General features: G+C 35.9%; 2 protein-coding genes across 2 annotated transcripts in view; both read right to left on the bottom strand.

Moving 5' to 3' along the window:
• Positions 1-11,583, bottom strand: part of LOC136033689 (glutathione peroxidase 7-like) — a 53,243-nt gene extending 41,660 nt beyond the window's left edge. Inside the window, exon 1 of the mRNA XM_065714536.1 lies at positions 11,567-11,583. The gene's annotated coding sequence lies outside the window, so the exon portion shown is untranslated. The remainder of the gene's footprint in view (positions 1-11,566) is intronic.
• LOC136033688 (glutathione peroxidase 7-like) lies at positions 201-7,039 on the bottom strand. Its single transcript, XM_065714533.1, has 2 exons — positions 6,755-7,039; positions 201-1,115 (listed from the first exon to the last, which is right to left on the bottom strand). Exons 1-2 carry the CDS (start codon positions 6,948-6,950, stop codon positions 859-861), a joined length of 453 nt encoding a protein of 150 aa, XP_065570605.1. The 5' UTR covers positions 6,951-7,039; the 3' UTR covers positions 201-858.

Consider the following 11,583-nt stretch of genomic DNA (forward strand, 5'->3'; position numbering starts at 1 on the left):
TAAAGCCCTTGTTATATGAAAAATTCAAACAGTGGACAACTTAAGGCATAACCCCTGATACTGTTTACGATATTTTCTTTGAGCATTCAATTTGTCCTTTATTTTATTTCGTCTTTCAGTCCATTACTTTTTCAAGATGTCGATTTTTGCTACGAATCTTCAGATCAAAAAAATTTATCTATCTATATATTAGTTATAACTGTATCTAACACCATTTTATTACGAAATTCCAAATACAAGGTAAAAAAAAATAATAATAACGGAACCAGAAATATAACATCATAGACCATCACCTTTAAGGTAGGTTATATCTTAAATAGAAGACATTAAAAAATAGAGCTAATAAAAGATCTAAAACCATAGGCATTTCAAGCAATATTTAATCAAACATAATAATAAAAAAAAAAAAATTCCGCGTAAATTTCTCTTTGCTTTGTTCTCGTCAACTCACGAAGAATAAAATAGAAGGTAACAAACTTCTTTGACTTATTACCTCTTTACTTAACTATTAATTAAATTTTAAGCACCATGAAAAGCCATTTCGGCTTTTCGTAAAATTCGTAAAATTTTACGAATTTTTTTATTAATTTTCTTAAGCATAAGACCGAAATTTCAATATATAGCAGAAAACTCCATAAAGTAATCCGTTTTAAAGCCACAAACTTTATATTTACAGGTATTGTCACCGAATATCAATTTTTACTAACACTGAAAAAGTTAAGTTGCTTTTGAAAACAATAGAAATAAAAATACTTCAAGGAAAGTTTGATACTGAAGACACAGCAGCACTACAACCCAGGAATTATGAAAGAACTATCCTATGAAATTATAATTCATCCTTTACACTTTCATTGACTACTACAGGCTTAGGAATTTTGAATCTTCTTCAGCATTCAATAGAACTTCGTCACTACTTCTATTTCTTTCTTCACTAAAAACTTCTTCTTTGATTTGAAATTTCGTAGTATTGTCTTTTCCTGCTTCTTCTACAGCACGTTTAACGTCGCTGAATATCTCATCAATTGTTACTTTAGTGCTCCAAGCTTTGATCACCCTCCCTTCAGGATTAACCAAATATTTGTAGAAATTCCATTCCGGATGTATAGATGATTGGGCTAGAATAAAAACGGAAGTTAATATTAGAAATGATCGGTTACCATTTCTAACGAATGTAGTCGTAAGAAAAAGATTTTTTATATTCTACTGCTACTACTAAAAACTCAGTACGGCAAAAACCACCCAAGGCCAATACATTTGAACATATCGCTGCAATAAACAACTCCATTCAGTTTCGATCTTAGTTCACTCCCATGGTATTCTCGCGAAATCTTTACTTATTATCTCTTCCTACTAGAGGCCTTCAAGGGCATCTTGCTTTGCGTTTTGCTCCAGCTGGATTAACAAAAAGCAGAACTTTTGGTTGCATATAATTCTTCATTTATAAAACGTACCCAAGCATTCTTGACCTTCTTTTTTCATCAAGGAGGCACACTCGTGCCTCTATAAAGAGGCGACCCACGACAATGTTAAGCGATCTTCGGTTCCAGTGGTCGCAGAGGTATGGGGAGGGATGCATTTCGTAGCCCGAGCTCCAACTAAGAAACCTGCCAAATTTCATTCCCCTCCAACTTTTTCTTCATGGGGAAAATCTGGCCGAAAGTTTCGACCCGTCAACCCCAGCCCCCCTTTAACGTTGTCCGATCGGGCTGAAATTCACAAGTTTAGGTCCTCTAGGGCCCAGAAGCTTATCCGCGAAATTTCAGATTGATCCGATAACTCCTTCCCTGTTTTCCAGAAACCACGCATATCCACTTAAATTTCATTTTCTTTTTTTTCCTAAACGCCTACAGGTCACAGCCGACATCGGATCTGGGTGTACGAAGACTCATTCGATGCGGAATTCTCCGAGTAATTTTTCGGGAAAGTTTCGTAGGAAAATCTTAACCCCCCGAAAGTTTCGACCCCCCAACCCCCCCCCCGTTTTAACGTTGTCCGATCGGGCTGAAATTCACAAGTTAAGGTCCCCTACGGCCCAGGAGCTTATCCACGAAATTTCAGCTCGATCCGATAATTCCTTCCCTGTTTTCCAGAAACCACGCATTAGCTACCTAATTAACGCATTTCTCTCCATAAGAGCCCATGTTAATTTGAAATTTTTAAAAGTTCCTGAGAAGTTATATTTACACGTATGCAAGTGATTATCTCAGTCGGTAGACCGTTGGACTTTTAATCCTCGGGTCAAGGGTTCAAGTCCCTTACGGGTGGTTTTTTTTCACAACATCAAACAAATTTTGATAACACCTGGACAGCTTATTATTTGAGAGATAACAGAATATTAGCTTCTTATGAGCAAAAGAAACATTTCGGTCATTCTATCTATTTTTTTTCTATTTTATACAATGATTTAAAAGCGGGGGGGGGGGGGGGGTTGGGGGGCGGCAGCCTCCCAACTTCCTCTCCTAATTCCTGTACGAGGAGTATAGGAATTATTAAATTACATCCACCATGGATTGTAGAAAAATGTACAGAAATAATATGAAAAAACTTCGTTTTCTTAAAGAGTTAAAGAGGCTGCGTCCCAAAGTCGAACCTTAAAACGTACAGGAATTAGAAGAGGCAGTTGGGGGGCTGCCGCCCACCAAACCCCCCGCTTTTAAAGACTCTTTTGTACAGGTTTTTTGTTTTTTTGCTAACCCCCCACTCTTGGCTTCGGAAAGGCCCTCTTTTAATTAACAAAAAATTGAAATGAATGAATAATGGAATAACTTCGAAAAATGTTAAACACAAGAGGACAGGAGAACCATTGCGCCGAAACTAGTAATTAGTAACAATGAAGTCCCCCCACAAAAAAAACTGTACAAAAGAGTCTTTAAAAGCGGGGGGTTTGGTGGGCGGCAGCCCCCCAACTGCCTCTTCTAATTCCTGTACGTTTTAAGGTTCGACTTTGGGACGCAGCCTCTATAACTCTTTAAGAGAACGAAGTTTTTTTCATATTATTTATATCTTAACGTTACCAGGGAAACGGGATTCATTTATAAAACGTACCCAAGCTATCTTGACGTGCTTTTTTCATTTATATCTTAATGTTACTAGGACAATGGGATACATTATAAGATGTACTCAAGCCATATTGACGTTCTTTTTTCATTTATATCTTTACGTTACCAGGAAAACAGGATTCATTTACAAAACGTACCCAAGCTATCTTGACGTGCTTTTTTCATTTATATCTTAATGTTACCAGGACAATGGGATTCATTTATAAGATGTACTCAAGCCATATTGACGTTCTTTTTTTTATTTATATCTTTACGTTACCAGGAAAACAGGATTCATTTATAAAACGTACCCAAGCCTTGGTGTTCTTTTTTTATTTATATCTTAACGGTACCAGGAATAAGGGGATGGACTAATGTTTTTATTTGTATAGCTTCTTGTTTAACTTCTTATACAACAAGCGTTGGAGAGAAAAAATAAGCCTGTCCAATTGGCTTGAAAAATTTTCAAGTAGAAACTTTGAGAATTTTAAGACTGTGGGTGAATTTGTCCGTGTGGGCATGGTAAATGAAGAATCCTTTTTTGATGAACTGCAAATATATTAAGGTTAGTGAGGTTTTTATTGTGTTTCTCAAATTCTCATAAAGATCTAAGTTTCCATTCTGTTACTGAAAACATGTAAATTATTTTCACATCTAACTCCAATCTTAATCCGATATTTGAATCAAACACATATTTGGAGTCAGTACAAAAACAAAATAATTTCTCCTATAAGCTCTTACACAAGTTGGTGTTTCTAGGGATGAAAAAAATTGAACCGAATGGAAATGGCGGCACTGAATCTTAGAGCGAACAGAAACTAAGCCATAAATAAAGTCCAACTTAAGACAAACAAAAATTACCATAAATGGGGGTGCGCTGTTGGTAGCCTCTCCACCTAAAAGTCTAGACTGTCATTTGCACTTTACTGAAAAGATGTAAATTATTTTCACATCTAACAGCAATCTTAATCCGATATTTGAATCAAATACATATTTAGAGTTAGTACAAAAAACTAAATCTTTTTTCCTCCAAGCTCTTGAACAAGTTGGTGTTTCTACGGATGAAAAAAATAAATAAACAGAATGAAACGGGCAGCAGTAAAACTTAGAGCGAACAGAAACTAAGTAATAATTGAAGTCCAACTTACAACAAACACAAATTACCATAAATGGGTGCGCTGTTGGTACCCTTCCCACCCCAAGGTCTAGACTGTCATTTGCGCTTTACCGAAATTTGTCAAAATGAAAGCTTTACTTAGCTAATATATCTTCTATAAAAGTGGATGGAATAGATTTAATAGGAAAGAAGAGATGAAAACTAATCAAAACTGGTACAATGGTAGACTATAGAAAGTAATTTGCTAGTATTATTATATTATAGTAATATATTTTCAAGAAAGTTGTATTTCTTTACACAACTTACAATTAAAAATAAAACTATTCAAAACAGCTCCTCGTTTGGTGTAAATGTTTGGTTTCACTTCTTCATTCGCAGAAATTTCAGTTCATTTTAAGTTTGACTTCTTATACGAATTAACTTATGCTTGTTTTAAGTTTGAATGTCAGTCTTCACATTTTGTTGCAATACTTTCTTTTTAACAACTTAGTTTCTGTCTGTTTTTTATTCGTAAAATTAATTCATGCATATATTATGCATGTCACAAAATCAATGAATACAAAAAAAAAAAACAATGTTTCGTCCCTATAGCCCCATAAAACCCAGTCTTCAAAAAGCCAGCCTTATCAGAAAAATATTGTATTTCTCATGTTCCATGCTCAAGTATTAAGGTTAGCCACCATTCAGATGCTAGTTCATTCAGATCAGTTCTTTGTACCATTGTTTGGAGATGAGACTTGCAGAACTTTTATCTTATATTTTTGAAAAGCTAGTTACTGCATTTTGTTGCATTCTCAATCAGGCATAGGTAAGAGAGAGAGTATGTCAAACAGGCTATTTTTTCACAACCAATTGCTTTGCCTTAAATTTGTTATATGAACAGGAAAATATTCGAGTACTCCAATAAATAGAGAAACAGAACAATAAGATTTAGTAGGCCTATATATATGGTGCTAGGCGTATTATCCCGCGGCAAAGCCCAAACCGAAAAAATTCTTGTGATAGAAGTGCACAAAGGTAACAGGCTGGGACTAAGAAGTGCTAGTAATTAATTCCCATGGACTTGGCCTGGAACAGACAACTATAGTACATGACGCCACTTCACCCCTTATCATCGTGAGCGCGTCCACTGGGCATACATCAGAAGGTACTGTATCTCTGAAGTATCTTTAAGGGAATTTCAAAAAAAAAAATTAAATTTAAATAACATGGAGTCAAACTCTAAGTTAGAACCAAGTAAATTATAAATTGACAGAACTAATTATTCCAAATAAGAAAGCCAAACAGTTTAAGCAAAGAAAGTTTAGTCTTTAAAATAAAGAAAGAAATAAGTAAATAAACGTAAGAAGTAAGAAAATAAGTAGAGAAAAGAAAGGAAAGTAAAGAAAGAAATAAGAAAAGCTTACTATACCAATACAAAGACCCCTTTCTTTCAGCAGTCGTAATTTCGAAATCAAATTTGTAATGAATTTACTCAACAAACAAATTCCAAGGAAGAGGCAAAAAACAAATTTTGTGCAAAAACATCGCTTTTTTGTATCTTAACACATCTATCTTGGGCCATCTATAGTGAGTTCATAAAAATTGAATTTGAAGTTATGCTATAAAGTAGGTACAGGGAGCTAATTCTTGACGGTTATATATCAACAATTATATTATGTCCTACTCGGGTAGCTATTTCTTGTCATTCTAAGGGTAACCAGTTTGATCGTTGTAAGGGTAGCGGTTTTCTAAGGGTAGCGGTAGCGGTTTGATTCTAAGGGTAGCGGTTTGATCGTTGTAAAATCTATCTTATTGTGAAATTCCATTCAGCAAATGCGGTCGTTCAGCTAAACTAGCCTAGTCTTTTGATACTCTTCCGTTTCTCAGTCAGCCCATCATTTCCTCCTATTTCTCAGTCTCCTCTTCTTTCCTATCTCTTTCCCCAAAGTTCGACCAATTCCCTTACCTACATCGATTTCTCTCTCGCTAACTTTTAATTCGCTGAATCCTTACTTTGATATGCCGGATGGTTTCCGCATTTCAGCCATTCATTGCTTCAACTACGACTGACAGTATTTTTAAATGCTATTAATAAATAAACATTAAAATAGATAAAAAAAATAAAATAAAAGTTGACAAAGCATCATGCTCTGACGAAGCATGAGGAAAGAATTAAACCAGCAATTAAATAGAAACATTCAAGATTTTTAGACTAAAGGTAAAGTGGTATAGTTAAAATACCCAAGAATTTAGCGTAATTAGAGGAGAAATATCACAACACTCAGACCCTCTATCTAAGTGCATATTTATTATTCACTACATATATTTCGTTATTTATTATTTTATATTTATCAATATTTTTCATAATTTATATTTTTTATGTTCGGTTGTGTGGTGTGTGTTTGTTTCTGTGTTTGTGCTGTTGTATTGGTGATTCCTTTTTTCACTATATAAAACATACAAATAACGAAGCAAACTCAGTTTGACCCTATGGATCAGAATCAGGGCTGTTTGATCGAAGAAAAAAAGGAACAATTTTAGGCATCATCCCATTAATTTTACGGATATGCTATCATTTTACAATGAACAGTTCAATTTTCTTATTCTAATTACTTACCAACAAGGTTTCTAAACGCCGGATGCGAATTATCACCAATGACATCTATCTTCGAAAACACAGGAGATTCAACACGATAATTTCCGTACAGAAAATTCTTGATGTCATAGTTGGTACCTCGCTCCTGTTCACCAAACTGATTACAAGGAAAAGCCAAAACTTGAAATCTATATTCGAAGCCAAGTATATCTTGCATTCGTTTTAAAGCTTTATAATGAGAATCTGTAAATCCACGTTGACGACCAGCGTCACCTAAAAAAAGGATTATTGACAAAGAAATATAACAAGCAAACTTTAAAACGGAACCATTAAAACTGGAAGAAAAAGAAGAGGAAACGTCAAACGTTAATACTTCTACTTACTGCAGGAAAATAACCCCCTACCAATAGCAAGATAAGTAATATATGATCAAGTTCAGTGAATATTGACCAAATTGACACCCAAGTAAGTTAGTGATTACATAAGGCTTAGAATAATTGAGTGATACGGACGCATATGACCTGTTTAACTTCTTTTTAATTTCTCTCCGTTTGTCAAATAATTTACATCCTATGTCGGCGAATATTTCAATCAAGGAAGTTAGCACAGTAGAAAACCTCTAAAGATGTGAAATTATACAATGAGACTAATTTTGAGCGAATTATTATTATTTTTTTCTAGCAGGTATACTAGAGTATTTTTAGGGACTGCCCTTTCTTGAACTTCGAAAAAAAAATTCAGCTTCATTCAATACTAAAATTTTTTTTCAATGATGTAAGTTTAATTAAATCTGAATATCTATAACTTTAGCACACAACTAGATAGCTAATTTTTTATTTACAACAATTACATAGATAGATATGACAAACCAGTACACATGCCTGGAGGCATACATTCGCACTGAAATGTTACACTACAAAATAAAAACTAGCACTTACAATATTACAATGTTGCACTAAAAAAAAAAAAAAAAAAAAAAAAAAAAAAAAAAAAAAAAAAAAAAAAGTTCTGGGTAGCGAAGTCCTAGCTCAAAGTTCTCCTCTCTTTCCGGCCATGATCTTTCTCAAAGGCCTATTTTGACCTGCCTTGGGCCGTAACGAGTTAATTGAAATAGGAATATATAGGAATAAATATGATAAATAGCAATATGATTATTAAATGAAACAAAAATACCGATTAAAAATAGTGAAGTGCAAAACGAGCTAGATAAAAGGAAAAGTGAACAAATGAGCCACGTACAAGCTGCGCTTAGTTTTCTCTGTCAAGGGAAGATATTAGAAAAAATCTTAAGGAGAGGGGCTCAATATGACATGGGCATCAATAAGCAAAATCTTGGTAGAGGAAGGGGGTAATATAATAAAGGCGTTAATAATTGGCGCTTGTTCGATAATTGAACAAGAGCTTAGATGGCACTTGTGACAAGGTCGGAAGGGCCAAGAGCTCATATGATATGAGCTCTAGCAAAATTCTAAGAATCAATAGATTGCTTTAAAAGGAAAATCAGAGGCTTAATCCCGGTCGGGATTTAAAATAAGAGCTCTGAGTCACGAGGTCCTTCTAAATATCAAAATTAATGCAGATCCGATCACCCACTCGTAAGTTAAAAATACCTCAATTTTCTAACTTTTCTTCTCCCTTCAGCCCCCCAGATGGTTGAATAAGGGAAAACAACTCTTTCAAGTCAATTTGTACAGATCCCTTACACGCTTACCAACTTTCATCGTCCAAGCACGTCCAGAAGCACCAATGTCAATAGATCTGGTTTGGATTTGAAATAAGAGCTCTGAGAAATGAGTTCCTTCTAAATATCAAATTTCATTAAGATCCGGTCACCTGTTCTTAAGTTAAAAATACCTCAATTTTTCCAAATTAACAACCCACAGCTCCCCCAAAGAGAACGGATCCATACCAATTATGTCGTTCTCGTATCTATAACTTGTGCTTATTCTTCCCATCAAGTTTCGTCCACATCTCTCCACTCTAAACGTTTTCCAAGATTTCTGTTTTCCCCCTCCAACCCTCTATGTCCCCGGATCCGATTCGAATTGAAAATGGAGCATCTGACAGATAATATTCTTCTATATATTAAGTTTCACTAAGATCCGATCACCCATTCGTAAGATACCTCGATTTTCACGTTTTCCAAGAGTTCCGGCTTCCCCTCCAACTCCCTTCAATGTCACCAGATCTGGTCGGGATTTGAAACAAGAGTTCTAAAGCACAAAATCCTTTTAGATATCAAACTTCATTAAGATCTAATCACCCGTTCGAAAGTTACATATACCTCATTTTTTCTAATTTTTTCGTTTTACTCCTCCCCCCCCCCAACTCCACCAAAGAGAGCGGATTCGGTCGGGCTATGTCAGTCATCTATCTTGGACTTGTGCTTATTCTTTCCACCAAGTTTAATCCTGATCTCTCCACTTTTAGCGTTTTCCAACCCCCCCCCCCCCTAATGACACTGGATCCGATCGGGATCTAAAATAAGAGATCTGAGTTTCGAGATCCTTCTAAATATGAAATTTCATTAAAACACGATCCCTCTTTCGTAAGTTTAAAATACCTCATTTTTTCTAATTTTTTAGAATAAATCCTGTCCCCCCTCCAACTCCCCTAAAAAGAGCAGATCCGTTCCAGTTATGTGAATCCCGTATCTAAGACTTGTGCTTATTTTTCCCACCAAGTTTTATCCCGATCCCTCCACTCTAAGCATTTTCTGAGATTTTAGGTTCCGCCCCTCCCCCAAACTTATCCAAATCCATTTGGGATTTAATATAAGAGGTCTGAGGCACGATATCCTTCTGAACTTCAAATTTCATTAAGATCCCATAACCTGTTCGTTAAGTTAAAAATACTTCATTTTTTTCTATTTTCCCGAATTAGCCTGATCCCAACTCCCCCCCCCCCCCAGATGGTCAAATCGGTAGAACGACTATTTATAATTTAATTTGCTCCGGTCCCTGATACGCCCGCCAAATTTCATCGTCCTAGCTTACCTGGAAGTGCCTAAAGTAGCAAAACCGGGACATCGCTATATGTCACTTGGTTAATACCAAGTGCCATAAAAAAGGATGGCATATTTAGATACTCCAGCTTTCGATTATACTGTATTTCTGTGAGACCCCTCGTGAAGTCACAAAATCAATTTGTGATTATAATTCGTAACACGTTTATTAGTGCGGGCCCCCAGTGGGGTTTTTGGAGCAATGGCGTCAATGGGGTATTATGAGCAGGCCTAGTGGGGTTATACCACTTGCCACCCTTAAAGGCTGGCTCTGCTTAATACTTTCTTATGAAAACAAGATATTCTCAGCAATTACACATATGACTCAAATCTTAGAATTTATTTTATCAAGCGCCTAAAATTTCACCAATGGCCTTGCGATATAGATGTCTTCAAATCGTCATTGAGGCATGCGGACTTAAAAACAATTTTTCCTTTCAACTGAAATCAAGGAGTAAGATTACAACTTAAAACGAACAGAATTTGCTACGTTTACGAGGGGTTGCCCCACCTCACTCCCTCGCTATTTATGCTAAAGTTTTTGAATTTTTAAAAAGCTAATTGTTCTAATTAAACGGATCATGTGTTTCAGGAGTCATTCTCAAGTAATTGGGAGCAAAAAGTCAAACTTCGGCGTAAAGAGCAGGGTATTGAGGAGGGGTAGCCCCCTCTAAATCATTCTTTACAAAACTTTCCACCATAATAATTAGCTCCCTATAAAAAATCTTCAAGATAAATGGGAGGCATGATGCACCCTTTCCCCCCCAAAAAGCAATTCCGTAAATTCTCCAAACTTTTATAATTACTCATAAAATACTCTAAGTCTCTCCCATATTCCCAACAAAGGGCGCAAGCAGACCAGCCTCCCGGACCATTTTCATCACAAGAATCCAAGTCTGCCCTAGGCTATGGCATAAAATTTGCAAACACCTACAACCAACACCTTAGCACGCTCCACGGTAGGTTCAGTATTAACTAAAACTCCTCTCAAAACATTACTTTAATCTGGTTATAAAATCATAAGCTACTTTATTCTCCTGGTGGTAAAGAACCAAATCCAACCTGCCAAGGAAATCATTAGGTTTGCAATGGGGACCCTGGTCATTATTCCATGCCCATGAGAAGCCAGCTTCTTCCAGCGTGGCTTTAATCTGTTTTGGCCACCTCGCCTTTTTAGAAGATTTCAACAAGTTATTGTGAGCCGCCTTCACTAGACGATTATCAGGCAAATGTAATATCTGTAACAAAAATTTGATCATCTTGATAATGCTCTTAAGACACAATTTTGGTAAACCCAGGTTACCTTTGAGAGCCAAACTGCTTTCAAGCCGACTACTTTTTATTACGACAGACTCAAGCCGATTTCAAGCCGACAGACTCCCAAAAACCTAATAGGGTGAAGATAGACTGAAACAGAAAATTGTCAACAAATTGCTTTAAGCCTTAAATATTCTAAAGAAATTTGGCTCCTCGTTACAAGGAGCATCATTAAATTAAGCTTTTTAATACTTTCATTACAGCTATGGCCAGGCCTCCCTCGTTAACCAGGTATGGGTTGAATGTTTAGTTTTATCGTTGGACGACACTAAAGGTTCCAATTTGATCTGGTGTTGGTCTTTATCCCACAAGACCAAGATGTAAGCTGGTACGCGTACACATTCCAAAGGAGAAGGTTGGGCGGTGCTTTCGGTAGCAATGGCACACCCTATGTGATAGTAAGACTTTATTTGTAGTTTTTCTATTGAACGGCTCTAGTTTAGAAGAGAAGATTCCCACAATGCATTATATTTAATTTTATTCATGATAAAAAACAAAAAAGGTACTGATACTGAGTGCTTGTGAAGCG

Source organism: Artemia franciscana, chromosome 12, assembly GCF_032884065.1.
Source record: "Artemia franciscana chromosome 12, ASM3288406v1, whole genome shotgun sequence".
Classification (NCBI taxonomy): domain Eukaryota; kingdom Metazoa; phylum Arthropoda; class Branchiopoda; order Anostraca; family Artemiidae; genus Artemia; species Artemia franciscana.